The following is a 19,835-nucleotide window of genomic DNA, read 5'->3' as shown; positions in this document are numbered from 1 at the left end:
TTTGATTAAGTTTAACAATTTTTAAGATATTCTCTTATAAATCCAATCATTATATCCCATCAACATGCTTAAGTATAAATTAACAACACTAACAATTTCAAAGTCATCATAACCATTTATAAGTAATAATAGCATATAATAATAGATGGTGACCAAATTAAACAAAGAAATCATCATAATCATTTCTAAGTAACATAAAAAAATTAATCAACTTCTAGGATTTGAAGATGAGGTATAAGAATCATAATTTAACTTTTAACCAATTACGTTCAAATAGTTTTTTATAACTTTTAGTACTACAATAAAATAAATTTATAATTTTACATAAATACATTAATATATTAAAAAAATATATTTTTTTTATAAGAATCTCATTAATGTTCTGTTAAGTTTGAGGGCAACAATGAACTTTTAGTCATTATATATAAAATAATGGCATACCAATAAGTCGCCACTTTTCAAGCAGACATTATTATAAATAGATTTAGCAGAATATGTATAATTAAAAAGAGTATAAACATTCTTCAATGATTTACAGAAGAGCATTATCTTTTATCTCCACTTATCAATGAGCCTCCACATGGTTCCAATTTGACATAATTGCTTAATATTATTAGAAATTCACATACCCACCACAATCATATATACATTACTATTAAATTATTTGAACCTTAACTGCATTTCTAATATAATTCTCAAGTGTTGGTTATCTTATCTCATAAAATTTACACGTAAATGATATATGAAAATAATAAAATGATAATAAAACAATACAACAGATTATTTAAGAAATGAAGAAAAATCTTCTCGTTTGCTCCGAGGCCTGTGGAATCACAGTTCCCTTAAAACAGTTTCACCGTCTCCCGTTTGTGCTGGAGAGTTTCGTCGGTGGCTGCTTCCCAGGGTACAACGGAACCTGCAATGATTTAGCACAGAAAAACCACTACAACAGCGAACTAAACAAAAGTACCTGAATCACAATCACCGGGTTTCGCACAGAAATGATCGAGTCAAGAAACTCGAAGAACGCTCACAAGAACACTCACAAGAATACTCACAAGAACAAGGAAAGACTTTAGAATTCTAGAGAGAGAAGTGATAAGATAATGTGTGGAGAGGAATACAATGTGAAGGGATATTTATAGTTGAAAATTAAACTTATAATCAATTTTTTAATCCAACGGTCACTAATCCATCATCCATTCATCCAACGGTTATCGTTGCTTGCCTTTTCATCATCTTTGCAAGTTACATTCTACAATAAATATTTTGTAGTTACAATGGCAATTAACATTATTTGTTAATTGCCTCATTCAAGACATTTATGTTAATTGTAACAATTAACAAATTTAATTCACAATGAATTTGATGTGAATTTCATTTGGATGAAATTTCACCTTAATTCACATTTGAATTTCATGTGAATTTCTTTTGGATTAATTTCACTTTAATTCACATTTGAATTTCATTTGGATTAATTTCACTTTAATTCACATTTGAATTTCATGTGAATTTCATTTGGATTAATTTCACTTTAATTCACATTTGAATTTCATGTGAATTTCATTTGGATTAATTTCACACTTAATTCACATTTGAATTTGGTGTGAATTTCATTAGCCCAAATATCATTTCCATTTAATTAATGGAATTAGTTTAATTCCAACAATCCCCCACATTAATGGAAATTGAAAGATTAACCCGGTGAAAGGTTCAACAGTTGAATTTTACATAGGATAGGTAGGTGTAACCCTTTGAACCTTCCCTTATGAAAGTATATAACTTTACTAGCCGATTAGTAGACTCGATGTCCTTGAACTATTCTGCCTTTTGTGTAAACGATTACACACTTTCACATAAAATTCTTCCTGATACATGTCAGTTCTCATGATTGTGTTCGTTTTGGCCATGAACACTCGCCTGGTTCAGTGAGAGGGTCTAGAATTGAGCCGTGCAATTCTTTCGAAGCGGCCCCACTTCTCTCTCACATAGGTGATCTCTTTATTCATAAAGAATCATTAAAAGCCTGTGTGCTTATCCTTTCCCGAAATGCTATTTTATCGTAGGATTTTTACCCATAGCAATCTACCAAGTTTAGTACAATTAGGTTGTCCCATTGAACCTAGTTCTTGGGATCTCCAGTCATCATAGGTTGGGTTTCCCTTCATACTAACTTATTGTAGGCTTAAGTCCCATTCCTTGTGAGGACTTTAACACCAACTCTCTATTTAACCCTTTGGTTAGCGGATCCGCAATATTATCTTTTGATTTTATGTAATCAATTGAGATAATTCCAGTAGAGAGTAATTGTCTAATGGTATTATGTCTACGACGTATATGTCTAGACTTACCATTATACATATGACTCTTAGCTCGTCCAATCGCAGATTGACTATCACAATGAATAGAAATTGCTGGTACGGGCTTAGACCATATTGGAATATCTTCTAAGAATAGACGTAGCCATTCAGCTTCTTCACCACATTTGTCAAGAGCTATAAATTCAGATTCCATCGTGGATCTTGCAATAACAGTTTGTTTAGAAGATTTCCAAGATATAGCTGCACCTCCAAGTGTAAATACATATCCACTTGTTGACTTAGAGTCTTTCATATCTGAAATCCAATTAGCATCAGTGTACCCTTCGATAACAGCAGGATGTCTCGTGTAGTGCAGACCATAATCACGAGTATTTCTTAAATACCTAAGTAATCGTACAATGGCTTTCCAATGATTATTACCCGGATTACTCGTGTATCTACTTAGTTTGCTTACTGCATAGGCTATATCTGGTCTTGTACAACTCATTAAGTACATTAGACTCCCAATTATTCGAGAATATTCTAATTGAGATACACTCTCTCCGCGATTTTTAGATAGATGTTGACTCGTATCTATCGGAGTCTTAGCCAATGCAGAATCATCATTGTTAAATTTTTCGAGGATTTTATCCACATAATGTGACTGACTTAGAACTATCCCTTCCGATGTTCTAATCACTTTGATTCCAAGAATCACATCAGCCAATCCCATATCTTTCATGTCAAATTTTGAATTTAACATATCTTTAGTGGATTTAACCATTTTATCATCACTTCCAATGATAAGTATGTCATCTACATAAAGACATAAAATGACGTAACCATTTTTTGTGTCTTTAATATAAATACATTTATCACATTCATTGATCTTAAATCCACTTGAGATCATAGCATGATCAAATTTCTCATGCCATTGTTTTGGAGCTTGTTTTAAGCCATACAATGACTTAACTAATTTACAAACTTTATTTTCTTGCCCTTGAGAAGAAAACCCTTGAGGTTGATCTATGTAAATTTCTTCTTCCAAGTCTCCATTTAAGAAAGCTGTTTTTACGTCCATTTGATGAACTTCTAGATTGCGCAAAGAAGCAATCGCAAGAATCAATCGAATAGAAGTTATTCTCGTAACTGGAGAATATGTATCAAAATAATCAAGACCTTCTCGTTGGCGATATCCTTTTACCACCAGTCTTGCCTTATATTTATCAATTGATCCATCAGCTTTCATTTTCCTTTTGAAAATCCATCGGCAACCTAGTGGTTTATTTCCCGGAGGAAGATCCACTAGTTCCCATGTATGGTTTTGCAAGATAGATTCTATCTCACTATTAATTGCCTCTTTCCATTGAGGCCCTTCAGACGAGTTAATTGCCTCATTATACGTTTGAGGTTCACTTTCCATCATGAAAGTAATAAAATCTGGACCAAATGATTTTTTCGGTTCTAGCTCGTTTACTTCGTCTAAGTTCAACCTCAACTTCATTCTCCTTTTCTTGTTCATCTAGTTCAAGAAATCTTTTTGGAGAACGTTGTTCTTCATTAGACTTATATGGAAACACATGTTCAAAGAACGATGCATTTCTCGATTCCATTATCGTATTCTTATGAATATCCGGAATGTCCGATTTAAACACAAGAAAGCGATAAGCACTACTGTTATGTGCATATCCAATAAATATACAATCAACAGTTTTTGGTCCAACTTTCACCTTTTTAGGTAATGGTACGGCTACCTTAGCTAGACACCCCCACATTCGTAAGTATTCATATGATGGTTTTCTTTCATGCCATAATTCATATGGACTCTTATCAAGCTTCTTTCGTGGAACCTTATTTAAAAGGTAATTAGCTGTCAAAATAGCTTCTCCCCACATGTTATGTGGTAGACCAGAACTTAATAGAAGTGAATTCATCATTTCTTTTAATGTTCTATTTTTTCTCTCAGCTGTACCATTTTGCTGAGGAGAATAAGGTGCTGTCGTCTCATGGATTATACCATGCTGAGCACATAGCTCGGCAAAAGGTGATTCATATTCACCTCCTCTATCACTTCTTAACACCTTGATCTTTTTACCAAGTTGGTTTTCAACCTCATTTTTATAAAGAGTAAATTTCTCTATGGCTTCATCTTTACTTTTAAGAATATACACATAACAATATTTTGTGTTATCATCAATAAAAGTAATGAAATATTTTCCTCCACCACGTGTTGGTGTTCCTTTTAAATCACACACATCTGTATGAATTAAATCAAGCGGTCTATTACTTCTTTCAACGTTTCGAAAGGATGATCTCGTCAATTTTGCTTCAACACAAATTTCACACTTGTGTTTCTTATTAATTTCGAATGTAGGTATACTACTCAGTTTTATTAATCGATGCATCGAATCATAATTAATATGACCTAGTCTACCATGCCATAAAATGGAAGACTCCAACAAATAAATAGAAGACTTATTCTTTTCATTCATATTTGGCTTAACTGCCATTACATTTAGCTTAAAAAGCCCATCAGTAGCATAACCTCTACCTACAAACATTCCACCTTTGGATAAAATAATTTTATCCGACTCAATCACAATTCTAAAACCATGTTTACTTAGAAGAGATCCGGATATCAAATTTTTCCGAATCTCTGGAACATACAACACATTAGTTAAAGTTAAATCTTTCCCTGAAGACAACCTTAACACCACTTTTCCTTCACCTTGTATGTCAGAAGTGGCAGAATTCCCCATGAACAGCTTTTCACCATTCTTCACTTCTTCGAGGCTTGAAAATACTTCTTTGTTGGAGCAAACATGTCTTGTAGCTCCTGTATCAACCCACCACTCTCGTGGATTAGATCCCACCAAGTTAATCTCAGATATCATCGCACATAGATCCATGTCCGATAATCCTTGAGTCAAGTTAGCCTCTCGAACTCTTCTCGGCTTCTTGCAATCGGAAGATCTATGGCCCATGCCATTGCAATTGAAACACTTGCCCGTGAACTTCTTAGAGATTCCTCCTTTAGGATTAAGGCTCCGGTTTTTGACAAAAGAATTATGTTTCTTCTTGTCTTTACCATGCTCAACCACATTTGCTTTAGCCACATGTTGACTAAAGTATTTCTTTGAGGCGCTTTTATTTTCCTCTTCAATGCGTAGACGAATCACCAATTCTTCTACGTTCATCTCCTTTCGCTTGTGCTTAAGGTAGTTCTTGAAATCGTTCCAAGACGGTGGCAACTTCTCAATAATAGCAGCCACTTGGAAAGTTTCTCCCAAAATCATGCCCTCAGCATGAATTTCGTGCAAAATAACTTGGATCTCTTGAACTTGTTTAATGACCGGTCTTGAATCTACCATTTTGTAGTCCAAAAATCGACCGACCATAAACTTTTTTGCACCCGCATCTTCTGTTTTGTACTTACGTTCAAGAGATTGCCATAGTTCTTTGGCCGTATTCTTTTCACTGTACACATTGTACAATGAATCTGATAAGCCATTCAGCACGTAATTTCTGCATAAGAAATCTGAATGGTGCCAAGCATCAATGGCCGAAGCCGCTTGCACATCAACTTTCGGATGCACGTTTGCATCCGACGATGAAGCCACGTTTGGCTCATCGATTTTGGGAGTGGGAGGATCCTCCGTGAGGAATCGCGCAAGACTTAGGGTCGTGAGGTAGAAGAACATCTTCTGCTGCCATCTTTTAAAGTTTGAGCCATCAAACTTTTCTGGCTTATCCAAATGGTTAGCTGGAACCGGCATCCTCATGTTAGAAGTAGGTGTTTCGGTAGACATTTCTGAAACAAAACCAGAAACGTGTAAAAATCTGAGATAAGTAATATTTGCTAACTGTTTTAAGATTGTTGGTTATCTTATCTCATAAAATTTACACGTAAATGATATATGAAAATAATAAAATGATAATAAAACAATACAACAGATTATTTAAGAAATGAAGAAAAATCTTCTCGTTTGCTCCGAGGCCTGTGGAATCACAGTTCCCTTAAAACAGTTTCACCGTCTCCCGTTTGTGCTGGAGAGTTTCGTCGGTGGCTGCTTCCCAGGGTACAACGGAACCTGCAATGATTTAGCACAGAAAAACCACTACAACAGCGAACTAAACAAAAGTACCTGAATCACAATCACCGGGTTTCGCACAGAAATGATCGAGTCAAGAAACTCGAAGAACGCTCACAAGAACACTCACAAGAATACTCACAAGAACAAGGAAAGACTTTAGAATTCTAGAGAGAGAAGTGATAAGATAATGTGTGGAGAGGAATACAATGTGAAGGGATATTTATAGTTGAAAATTAAACTTATAATCAATTTTTTAATCCAACGGTCACTAATCCATCATCCATTCATCCAACGGTTATCGTTGCTTGCCTTTTCATCATCTTTGCAAGTTACATTCTACAATAAATATTTTGTAGTTACAATGGCAATTAACATTATTTGTTAATTGCCTCATTCAAGACATTTATGTTAATTGTAACAATTAACAAATTTAATTCACAATGAATTTGATGTGAATTTCATTTGGATGAAATTTCACCTTAATTCACATTTGAATTTCATGTGAATTTCTTTTGGATTAATTTCACTTTAATTCACATTTGAATTTCATTTGGATTAATTTCACTTTAATTCACATTTGAATTTCATGTGAATTTCATTTGGATTAATTTCACTTTAATTCACATTTGAATTTCATGTGAATTTCATTTGGATTAATTTCACACTTAATTCACATTTGAATTTGGTGTGAATTTCATTAGCCCAAATATCATTTCCATTTAATTAATGGAATTAGTTTAATTCCAACATCAAGTTGACTCAAACAAAGCTATAATTTTTTTGATCACATGCAAAACAAAATTATTACAGTAAGACTTCTTGACATTTGTTCCAAATACTTAGAAATCATCAAATTAGTAGATAAATTGGATTTCCTAGCCATATGTGTCACGATCATGAACTGGTCTAAACCGTGAGAGGCCATCAAAAGAACAAAAATAAAACCTCAGTCTAACTCTTGCACCATCTAAGCCCGTTTTGTTAACTCGCATCATTATGATCTTTAATCCATAAAAAAACCCAAAAATTAGTTGTCAATTCTTATGCTGCATGTTTGCTTATAAATACCCACCAAAACTTATAACTCTCCATATCCTCATTTATTTCTTTCACATAAACAAAAACAATGGTGATGTCTTCTTGTCTTGTTTTCACATTCATCTTAACCTCCCTAATTGCAGCAGCAACGGCAGACACTTACAATGTGGTTACCTTCGGAGCCAAGGCTGATGGTAAGACCGATTCAACTAAAGCCTTTCTAAGTACATGGGCTTCGGCTTGTGCCTCAGCTGGACAAGCTACAATCTATGTGCCATCTGGAAGATACTTGATCCGATCAACCGCCATATTTAGTGGCTTAAACTGCAAATTTAGTGCAATCACAATTCGCATCAATGGAACCCTCGTGGCCCCATCAGATTATCGGGTGCTGGGAAGTTCGGCAAACTGGATAATGTTTCAAAGGGTCAATGGACTCTCTATCAATGGAGGCATATTTGATGGCCAAGGCACCGGCCTATGGGCTTGCAAAGCTTCCAAAAAGGGCTGCCCTAAGGGCTTTACGGTATGTATTCATGTTCATAAAATTGCATTTTATGAACATACATCTACTAAATTATGTTTCAAAATATTATCTCATAAAAATCAATATCCGAATAAGATATTTCACGAAAAATCAAAATTTCAATAAAACTTTAGCGTTATCTAATCTAAACTCCTATCGATAAATTGTTTTGACGTGTACTATATTTATAGGACTAGAGAATTCATTTTTTTAGATGACCAAAATAAGTTTTTTGAAGATAGACAAAAATTTCAAAGTGGGATGAGAATTCAAATTTTAATATAATAATTTTTGTGGTGGATAATCAAATGCAGTCATTAGAGATCAGCAATTCGAATAATGTCATTGTAAGTGGATTATCATCGTTAAATAGCCAAATGTTTCACATTGCGGTAAATGGATGCAACAATGTCAACCTGCAAAATTTGAAGATATCGGCTCCTAGTACAAGTCCAAATACCGATGGCATCCACATATCGCAATCTTCTGTTGTGACAATCACCAACTCTGTTATTGGCACCGGTGACGACTGCATCTCTATTGGCCCTGGCTCCACCAATTTATGGATTCAAAATATTATTTGTGGGCCTGGCCATGGTATCAGGTAAAAACATAGTAATTCTCTTTAATTCATTCTCAAAACATTTCTCCTGTTTTTCCTTGACATGAAATCCACTACTGTTTCATGCAGTATTGGAAGCCTAGGGCAAAGCTTACAAGAGGCTGGAGTACAAAACGTGACGGTTACAACAGCGACATTTACAGGAACAGAAAACGGGGTGCGAATAAAGACTTTGGCAAAGCCAAGTAATGGATTTGTTAAGAATGTTCTCTTCCAACATGTTACTATGGTCAATGTCCAAAACCCTATAATCATTGATCAACATTATTGCCCTAGCGGGAAGGGTTGTTCAAATCAGGTATAAGGCTACATAATTGATTTTGTTTGTTTTTCTTTATTAATTAAATAAAGAGTCCCCGAAAGCTAACTAAGAAACGTCAATAAATCCATCTTATAGGAGTCGGGAGTGAATATCAACGGAATAACTTACCAAGACATTCATGGAACATCAACAAAACAAGTCGGTGTGATATTCGACTGCAGTAAAACGAATCCATGTAGCGGATTAAGGTTGAATAACATCAATTTATTGTTCGGAAATAGTAAGGTGGTGGCACAAGTATCATGCTCCAACGCTGAAATTGCTACTTCCACCATACCCGTCACCTGCTCGTAGTTTTATGATGTCGCAATAATGCCATAGTTTTATTAGCCGTTCTAAGTTATTAAAATTAGTGGCTATAGAAAGCATTAGTAAATGTTACATGTAAATACTTATGGATATATCTTATCAAATGAATATTTTATATTTGGTAGATACTGTGATTTGGTAAGATTGAGACATATAAATGAGGATGAATTAAGCCATTAATGTACTTCATTAGTTCATTATCAAATATTAAGGTATTTGTATTCAATTTATAATGGCTAATTATTTTGGTTTAAGCTGATGTCAAAGATTTAAAAACTCAAAACAATACTACTGGGTATCAAAATGGTAAATGTAGATGATACAATTAATAAAAAGAAAATACATTTCAATAATTTGAAACATGTATTAATTAACACACTAAGGTTCATGACAACTTAACTTATTTTCTAATTTCATGACTTAAACATTGAGATATAAATATCATTAAATTGGTTTATAAGATTGTCTTAAGAGTGAAGTAAATTTGAGAGTAGTTTGCTAAATATTATATTTAAACGATAATAATCAATATAACAATTTTTATTTAATATTGTATGAACCTGTCTTAAAATTAAAGAATACAGTCGATTTAGGATTCTTCCAATTTTTCAATTGGAATGAATTTACTAACTTATGATTTGCAATGTTTTTCGATCTCAAATTTCGTAGTAACATTCTCTATGATTATAATCAGAGTATTTTAGCACATTATTTAAAACAATGATGTGTTATGCTATCAAATTCACTATTTTTAAGTAATAAAAAATTATTGTTAAACCGAGTTTTGTTAGATATTATAAATAATTTTAATTTGATCAAACATTATTTCACTTCTCTTTCAATCTTATTAATTATATCACTTATTTTATTAATTAAAATACTAAAATTTCTTTCATTTATTTTTAAAAAAATTATCATTATATATTATTAACCGTTTAAAACTTTTTTAACTCACCTCACTTACTCAAAATCACCAAAATCAATTTTTTAAATAATTCATAAATTATTTAAAACATCCTCTACCAAAAAAAGAACTTATAGTTTGCACCCTTATAAAAGGTATACTAGATATAAAAAAGAAACAAGATATATTTATTGTCCCTTCTAAACAATAAAAAAAAAAAGAATCACAATCATCACTTTCTTTTAGCAACAACTGTATATTGCAACCAAGAGTTGTTTCAACCATCATTTAGGGCGTGCTTGATTAGGGTTTTTAAAAGATGAAAAGGGTAAAGGAATGAAAATAAGTGATTGGTGTGAGGATATAATTAATTAATAAATTATTGATTCCCATATACTGGGGATTCCTTCAATTATCGGCTATTTGGGGAATAAAGAAAAAAACACTTTCTCATTCTCCTGCACTATCATTTCTCTCTTTGTTCAGCTATTTAGAGAAACTCTTGAAGATACCTGAAATAAATGATGCCCTAATTTCTTCTTTGACCGGCAGTCATCAAATCAAATTTTAGTCTTTTTCGTTTAGCTCATCCATCTGTTCAGCTCAAAGGACAAAAAAAAGAAAAAAGAAAAAAGAACTATCATCATTCCAAGACAATGGCTAACAGTTTGATTATCTCTCTTCATTCTTTTATCATCATCATCACCAATCCGGGAAGGAAAAGTGTATGAATCTTCCAGTCTCTGCATAATCGGTAGTGGAATCGGTGGTTCCTCCGCCGCGCACTTTATCTGTCGCTATGCTTCTTCCTCTGACTGATGCCATCGTCATCATCCGAATCTACGAGTGTCACGACGTCATTGGTGGAAGGATGGCCACTGTCTCAATCGCCGAAGATACATTTGAAGCCGGCGCATCCATGCTTCATCCTAAGAACTATCATGTTGTTGATTACATCAACTTCCACAACTTAACTGTAAAGGAGCCTTCTTCATCTTCCTTTGGCATTTGGGACAGTGGTAAATTCATCTTCAGAACACTCAAATCATCGTGTTTTTGGATTTTAGATCAGGTCATCTCTTTAGTTGATTTGGTCCGGATGCTCTAGCGCTAAGGTTTTACTCTCTTCAAAATGAATAACTTCATCTGTGGCTTTTTCCCAATATATCTCTTATCTTTACATTTCCAATATTTTTTCCTTATCTACTTAATGGGTATTTGCGTATAAAATTTTAAAGTGTTACAAAAGCTGTGAATTGAGCCCTTTGATTGAGACAAGGGTTGAGATGGTTAAATTTTAGAGTTACAACTCTCTCGTGTAAGACTGGTTTTACTTTAGATTTTGTTGTACGACACCACTAAAGTAAATCAAGCCTTACACAAGAGCGATTGTACAACAACTCTAAAGTAAAACAAGTTTTACACAAGAGTTGTTAGCTCTAAAGGAAAACAAGGCTTACAAGAGAGTAACAAACCGCTCTTATGTAACTTGTGTAAGATTTCTTTTACTTTAGAGCTAACATTTTTTTTCTGGACGGAGAAAATAAGATTTTATAAATTTTGTGATGATTCATTGTCATCCTGGTCTATTATGTTGTTTAAAAAAATCTTTAAACATATATTATAATATTTGATTAATATAATATATTAAAAGTAATTGTAAAATTATCATTAATAAACAATTAATTGATAAAATATTAATAATTATAATTAACTTTAATTATAATTTAAATTACTATCCTATAAAACTCTATTAATAATATAATATAATATAATAGTAATAATTTATCATAATTAAACCAATCACTGTTAATATTAATGGTAATAATTACATAGTTTTATCAATATCAATCCTCACATTTATTAATCAAATTCTTATTCTCAATTCTGTATTTGAATTATTCGCCAGCTTAACTTCTTGGTTTTTAAACTCAATTTTTGATAATTTTATCTACATATTCTAAATTTTAGAATAAAATAATTCTGTGAATTTTTTTAGTCAAGAAAGGAGAAACAATGGATACAGCCAAATCTTTTGGTCAATGAAAGTCTTAAAAAGAGACATTCTGTGAATATAGTTTGCATCAAACAAGTTATAGACAACACTAGTAAAAGGGAGAGCAATAGCGACAGTGAATACTGTCGTTATTGCCAATTTTCCTGTTGCTAAAGGTTTATAGCGACAGTATTCGAACCCGTCGCCAGCTGTAGCTATTGCTTCCGTCGCCATAATTTTGCCACAGGCTTCTGTTACCGTCGCTAAAATAGGACGACCGGGTAAAATAACTGTCGCTAAAAGCCTAATATTTAAAAATAAACATTTTTTACCCATTTTAATTTGTTTCTTCATTCACCAATTCTATTTGATTCGATTTTTTCTTTACTAAATTTCATTTTTATTACTAAATGTTAAGAACTCTATTTAATGTAATAATAATTATCAATATTTAATTACACATATAATTGAATAATTACAAAAAAAATTCTTAACTAATAACACAAATTATATCCTATACATATAGTTATTCAATGGAGTGACTTGAGCCTGTAAAATGAAGCCAAAAATAATAAATACAATCATTGGTAATAAATTTTGTGAATATTGATTTTGACTTTTCAATCTAGTTAATTCAAATATCAAGATCCACAAAATAATCTTAAAACTATACAAATAAAATTTGTTTAAAGCCTTACCAAGTTCAAAGTTCAGAGAATCATATGAGCAAGAAAACCTGTAACACATCAATTTAATAAAAATATTAGTTAGCCTTACCAAGATAGAAATTTTGTCATCAATCCCATTGAAGCTAAAAGAAACGATATTGAAAGGAAAAAGATGTGAAAATCTTTCACCTCTTCAATTAAAACACATAAAAATCTTTCATACAATAATCAAAAGAGTGTTCAATCATAAAAATTCTACAAAAGTATCCAATAAAAAACTTTCTCGACATATACCTCAAAAGAACCAAAAATAAGAATTATACCTTTTGTACCAAAAACAAATGGCTTCAAACACACTAATAACTACGAAACTCATAAATGAATCAATCAATAATCTATCGGATTTACTTTTCATTTTCCATCAAGTACTAAGAAATGATCAACGTAGTCAATTTTTTGTACCTGTATGAAGTATTGATCTTAGCACTCTCTTGTATTCTTCATTCAACAATACTACATCAGTTCTTGGAGTTGTATCTGCATTTTAATTCAAAAATGTTTATTAGATGTAATTTTTTTTAGATCTTCTGTCAATAAATTTCTAAATTGGTATATGAATAAGTTCTATTTCCAAATTTAATTTATCAAGATTAATATCATGATGTACATGATAGAAAAAGTGATTTTAAATGGTGCAGTTTCAATTAAAATCAATATGCATAATGTTTAACCAAATTCAATGAAATTAAGCCTATGTATAAATACTTGTTGCATCCATATGAGAAACTTGCAATAAATTCTGAAATATGTGTGTAAAAAGTTATGTTTTCAAAAATGATATTATTTTTGAATCATTTATTCACAAGGAAATGGAGCTAAATCATATATACCCAATTTTGAAACTCTTACAAATGATTCAAACTTGTAAACCATATGTGTCTGTGCTTATAGCATCCAAATTCCTTTAAAATTCTAAAAAGTTAACCAAAATAAAATAAAAATTAAACAAGTCAAAAAGAAATCAAATAAACATACTGCACATTATTTAACTATGGTAAGTAAATATAGTTGGCCTACTTCCAGTGTTGACAATTTTAAACTATGGAACTCAAACATCTAAAAATATCAGCTCAACAAAAATATATTGGAATATGATACTATATTTCATAGAGACAAAAGCTTAATTAATTATCCATTATTATCCCCCCAATCAATTTAGTGTAGGGAGGATACCATATGATTGAGGAAATATTATCAGTTTATCCGTTTCAAAATTCGTTGAAGTGATACTTATATTTTGTTTATGAGTTTCAAAATTCGTTGAAGTGAGACAAATTTATCCAGTGATTGTATTATTTTTGATATAAGTAAATATGTACACTATCCAGAACTTACACAAGATATTGTGCCGGACAATTCATCAAAACTTTTACACTTGTACCTGGAAAACACAAAAAAGAATGCTATAACTCAAAATTTCAGCATAAACATAACTTGTAAAATCTTAGTATCTATGGTCAATGCTTCACTCTAGCAATATCTAATCCAAATATTTTTTTACAGATTAATAATTACTAACTATGTTATTTTCTGTATACGATGATTAATTTTATCTTGAATACATCTTTATAAGTTTTGTCATCTTTAGGGTAAATGCGAAGCACATAATTGGTTTAACTATGTTATACTATTTCTTACCAAATAATTCTAGGACAAATTCAACTAATTTTCAACTAAATAAAATTACAAGGAAAAAAAGACAAATATATTAGGCCAGATTAAATATAAAGATGTGAAAATTGTGCTTGGTTGGTAGTATATGACTTGTACCTGACAAATTGATGTCACGGAGAAGAAATTGATTGGAAGAATGAAACAAAAGAGAGAAACCTTGATGATTTGTGGAAATTACAGACTTCCAAAGATCTACCTCATCGACAACATAGAAGACACCTCGACTTTGTGTTGTCTAAAATTGATAAAATAAAATAGTTAATTCTACTCCAAACTAAATATGAAGCATAAACATTTAAACACGTCAGTAACTTTTTTACTGTGAAAATAGTTTCATGGAATATCAACGAGATAAAAAAATTTATGAAATGTAAATGAGAATCTTGAGATGAAATGACATAAAATTAATATATAACCTAAATATGTGTAGATCTTCAAAAGATTTACATTCACCTGCAATTAAACAAATATCTTTCAAGTTAGTAGTAAATCATAGTCTTTGATAGTGACTACATAAATGAAATAAAGAAACAACTTGGTTCTTTTATTTGATTGAGATTTTTTTATCAAGATCAATTGATCAATATAGTGAAGACAAAGATAATGACAAGACATTGTTATACAAGTAATAAGTAATTGAAGCATCAAAGTAAAGGAAAAATGAGAACATTCAGTAATTATTAAAATAGTTCAAATGTATTTTTCTCAGGGATATTGTGTCGAACAAGTGGCGTGCTTCAAAAGAATATTTACTCTTCTACTTAGGTTAATTGAAAAGTATCAATCATTCATCATCGATATGAGCAAGAGACAAATCAAATGAAATACAAATGTATTAATTCAATATTAGATTTGATTTAGAAAGAATTAAACATAAAGATCTACACCAAAGAAGAACGAATGTTCATTGTTAACACTTACACATAGCTATATATTATATTGAAATCTAAAATGGTTACGATCAAACTCCTCTCACCAAGATATACATCTACAACAAATACATTTTCAGCCAATATTTTATTAACTTACAATGTTAATAAATTTTGACAAAGGTTAAATACATTCTGAACCGAAAATATATAAAACCCTCCATAAAGACTAAACAAGAGGAAGAAGCTTGAAGAGAAAAATAGACAATAGAAACAAACAAAGAGTATTTAATGAATCATGTTCTAGCAGATATACTAGTCTTAACAGTTAGTAATCCACAACTTTCAAATCATGTTCTAGCAGTTATACTAGTTTTAACAGTTAGCAATCCACAACTTTTAACTTTCAATCATTTACAAAGAAAAATGTATACAACTTCTAACAGATAGGTCTGGATATCAGTTTAAATCAATCGCAAGCCGATCAACGACATATAATCCAAAAGGAACACGATTAGCGAAAGTCTAAAATGAGTCATCAATTGAAATGTATAGGTAGTCGTCAACTAAAAAGGCTACGAAATAATCTCAAACCATACATCTGTGTAAACAAAATCTCAAAAGAAGATGGAGAAACAAAAACACATATCCCAATTTAGAAAATAATCAAACAAAAATTACACTTAATTCAGACAAGATAGTATGATTATTTAGTTAAAACAACTTTGTCGCAAAAGAAAAGACATAATTAATTACCCCAATGAAACTATAATCACCCATCCAATCTAATCCAAGTCCAGCAAATGTCACTGTTTTAAAATATAAAAACATATATATATATATATATATATTAATAGTGAAGAATACCGGGGAGAACTGAACTTACATTGAAGAATTTCCTCAAGAAATAATAGAAGATGCTACACCGACATATATTCATATGAGAATGTGAACCTGTACTTGATGAGAAAGTGATAAAAATATAATGCAAGATTTGAAAGGAATCTGACCAATTATATGTGTTATATGTCAAAAGTGTGTATAAGTGGTGTTTACCACATAAATGAAGACATCTCTATATGTGAATACACTTATCTGTCTTGTAACAAATGCATAAATCAAACAAAGAAAACACATGTCCTATCATGCTTTAATTGTGTTGAAAATTAAAGATGGCATTGACATAGGCCTATTGGATTTATTAAAATCACACTACAAGATGAACACAGGTTTACAAAATTAGAAAAAAATGTATGATACTCGAAATAGACATCTTCATCATAAAAAATAAAGAGAAGGTTATTGTGTTTTCGCAGTATAAGGATGAACTCAAAACCTTATTGTAAATTATGAGTAACATTTGAAGTATTTCAAAAGAATGTTTATTGCAGAATCTGCTTCTCAGCAACCACCTCATTTCTTACATGTCATGCCTTCAACAACTTGGTATATAAATAAAAAAATATCAATAATTTTATTACAATCTAAAAGTAGATTTTCAAAAGTTTCTTCTGCATCTAAATGTTGCCATATACAATTTTTTTAATATCAAAATCAGAACAATTTAATATAAGCCAAATATTCCCCTGTTTCAGCACTCTTGGTTTGCATTAGTAATAATTAGTAATAAGCCAAGACCTCTAATTAAATAAATTTCACATATTTTGTATCTAATCTTAACAAAGACATGTGGAATGTAGACAAAAAGAAATGAATTTATCATAAAAAACTCTGTACTTACATCGCTAAGAGGGATCTGATGAACCTTTTTCGAAATTTTATAGTTGTCCAATATTGGCCTTACAATAGCTGATACAAAGAGGCCTGACATTCAAGTAAGGTAGCAACCAAATAAATATAGTAAGAGTCAATTAGTTGCAAAGAATTGATAAGATGTGTCGTTCAATCATCTTCAAGCATATGAAAAATAAACTTCATCCAAGTGAAAATCAGGGAACATATTGATGCTCATAAATATTACAGGTTAAATACTATCTGCAACTATTCAGATTTCCCAGAGTTAAATTTGTGTGTTGATAGTCAAAAGAATGAATATGCATATTTGATGTTCCTTGTGAATAAATCCCCAAATTCTACAACAGACTCAACTAGTTCAAACACATAAAATCAGTCTTCAATTTCCAAATAGAGTATAGATGAACTAGACAAAATAGAATCTACGGTCAAGGTGTAAAGGGTGTGAAAGAACTACATTATCGTCAATTACTCAACAAACAATTTAAATCTAAGTTGAATAGAATGAACTATCGGGCAGTTAGAGTAAATTTTTAGGAAATTGATGGAATATTTACTTTTGTAAAATTTAGGGTTTCTAATAGAGGTAAAAGCTAAACATAAATTAAACCAACATCTGCGATGGATGAGGCAAGATGTAGTTACGACAGGCTCCTGCACCGCAAATCTGGAAATTGTTAATTACCCGGATTTCTTCTCCTTCTGTATAAACAGTTGTCTCTTTTACAGATGGCATAGTGATGAGATCCAACTTAACTTGATTTCTTAGGGTTAGTTTTTGGGTGCGACGATAGATTAATAAGAAAATAAAAGAAAAAATGTTTCTGGACATCTTCTCTAACCGGTTGGATGGACGTCCTTATGGGAGGATTCTCCATTTCTCTTGTTTTTGAGCACAACAATGATCGATCAGCGGAAGCAGAGCAACAAATCTCTGCTCCTGCCCTAAATGGCGGCCTCCTCTTGCTACTCTTTGATACAATAACTTTGAGAAGGAGAGGGAGTGAGAAGGAGAGGGAGAGACGTGTAGGGATACTTTAGAATTTAGGGTTATTTATTTTAACCGATTTAAAAAATAACAAAATTAATATTGGCATAACCACTTTAATTATTTACCGTTGCTATTAATTAAAAAATTATCGAACTTGCCTTTTCTTCTTTATAATTAGCGACGAAAGTACTCTACTGTAACTAATAACTGTAGCTATAGATCAATTTTTTACTAGTGCAAACAAATTCAAAATTTTATTTATGATTAAAATATTATGTATAAAAACAAAATTTTAAACAAGGTAATAGAACAATATTTATGTTGGAAAAAAAAAGAGAACAAAGATGTTTTTCCAACTGTGCATGATGCTAATAGAAAAATCATGAACAAATGTCATGTTCCTAGTGGATCCTCTCCATGTGAGCTGAGAAAACATGGTTAGTTCGATATTAAGAAAAACATGGTTAATTCGATGCTACATGTATTGATAGTGCAGGTATCCATTAAGAAAGTGTTACATGTACAAAGAGAAAAAAATTAACAAATAAGAGAGGTGATGCTTTACTTTTGTGTATAGGTGACACTTCATGAGTGGAATACAAGTAGTGTATGTACATGTAACATCGAATTAACCGAAAAACATTATGGTATACGCATTAGAGTGACTTAGTATATTACAATATTTATCTTTAGAATAATTGTTTGATTGATATATTAAAAGAGGTATGTTGTTGTTTTTTTATGTAACTAATATTTCACATCGGATGATGATGACAGTGAGAGAAGTTTCTTAGTATATAAAAAAACTCCCATCACAATTAGAATCTCACATCATAAGATAATAGGTGTGGGGGAAGTTTCTTGGTCTATAAAAGAAACTCTCCTCCCTTTAGTTTATGGCACACAATATTTGTATATCTTCTTTTCTTATTAATTTGATAATGGAGTTCGACCAAATGTTGCATACGTCTCCGAAAACTAAGACTATCAATTAATAAGAAAGAAGATATACAAATATTGAGTGTCATAAAACAATGGAGGGGAGTTTTTTTTACAGATTAAGAAATTTCACCCACTTTCATCATCTTCCGATATTGAATTCTAATTGTGATGAGAGTTTCTTTTATATACTAAGAAACTTTCTCCACTCACATCATCATCTGATGTGAGATTCTAATTGTGACAAAAGTCAACAAATATTTATCTTGACACAATAACAATTACAAATCTTTATCATTAAAAAATAGTTTTAAGTGCTTTTAATTGGTGCTCTTTAGCGCCGACTCAAACGCGCAAGATATTACCAAATTTAAACAATGTTTAAATTTGGTTTTCCCATGTGTCTTTCGTCTCGAACTCCTTACTCAATTGAGCATTTAATTTGTCAATTTCATATTGGTTCTTTGATTATATCAACATATCATCAACTTATAAGAGTAGATAGATATAAAACTCATCTTATAGTTTGTGCAAATACACACATGAATTAAATTTGGTCTTGTGTACATGTGGTCCATCATAAACTTGTCAAGTCGCTTGTATCATTGTCACAACGATATCTTCAACCCATAAAATGATTTGTTCAACTTGCAAACCTAATTTTCTTTATCAACAACTTTGAATCCATCTGGTTGAGACATGTAAATTTCCTTGTTCAAATGACTGTGTAGAAATGCGGTCTTCACAACTAGTTGAGCTAACTTCAAA

At 31.4% G+C, this 19,835-nt stretch overlaps 1 protein-coding gene and 1 long non-coding RNA gene across 5 annotated transcripts; one reads left to right on the top strand and one right to left on the bottom strand.

Annotated features, from left to right (window-relative positions):
- The first annotated feature begins 7,520 nt into the window (after positions 1 to 7,520).
- On the top strand, positions 7,521 to 9,196 carry LOC124917910 (polygalacturonase-like). The gene is made up of 4 exons (XM_047458176.1): positions 7,521 to 7,958; positions 8,273 to 8,562; positions 8,650 to 8,878; positions 8,978 to 9,196. Exons 1-4 carry the CDS (start codon positions 7,521 to 7,523, stop codon positions 9,194 to 9,196), a joined length of 1,176 nt encoding a protein of 391 aa, XP_047314132.1.
- Positions 9,197 to 12,524: 3,328 nt separating this feature from the next.
- Positions 12,525 to 18,149, bottom strand: LOC124917912. Of its 4 annotated transcripts, none has more exons than XR_007097284.1 (8): positions 17,823 to 18,149; positions 17,124 to 17,206; positions 16,269 to 16,336; positions 14,930 to 14,966; positions 14,610 to 14,748; positions 14,175 to 14,220; positions 13,242 to 13,316; positions 12,525 to 12,847 (listed from the first exon to the last, which is right to left on the bottom strand). It is a non-coding gene; the product is annotated as an uncharacterized LOC124917912 (long non-coding RNA). The 4 variants fall into 4 exon arrangements; XR_007097285.1 differs by having other exon boundaries at positions 17,980 to 18,149; XR_007097283.1 differs by having other exon boundaries at positions 12,526 to 12,660; positions 12,810 to 12,847; positions 17,124 to 18,149.
- Between the last annotated feature and the right edge of the window lie 1,686 nt (positions 18,150 to 19,835).

The sequence above is a fragment of the Impatiens glandulifera genome, unplaced genomic scaffold, assembly GCF_907164915.1.
Source record: "Impatiens glandulifera unplaced genomic scaffold, dImpGla2.1, whole genome shotgun sequence".
Lineage (NCBI taxonomy): Eukaryota > Viridiplantae > Streptophyta > Magnoliopsida > Ericales > Balsaminaceae > Impatiens > Impatiens glandulifera.
Note: the sequence above shows the minus strand (reverse complement) of the source record. Positions and strands in the feature narration are given on the sequence as shown.

Coding starts and splice junctions, on each gene's coding strand:
- LOC124917910 (XM_047458176.1), top strand. CDS start 7,521: ATGGTGATGTCTTCTTGTCTTGTTTTCACATTCATCTTAACCTCCCTA. Junction 8,563..8,649: donor GGGCCTGGCCATGGTATCAG/GTAAAAACATAG, acceptor TGTTTCATGCAG/TATTGGAAGCCTAGGGCAAA. Junction 8,879..8,977: donor GGAAGGGTTGTTCAAATCAG/GTATAAGGCTAC, acceptor TCCATCTTATAG/GAGTCGGGAGTGAATATCAA.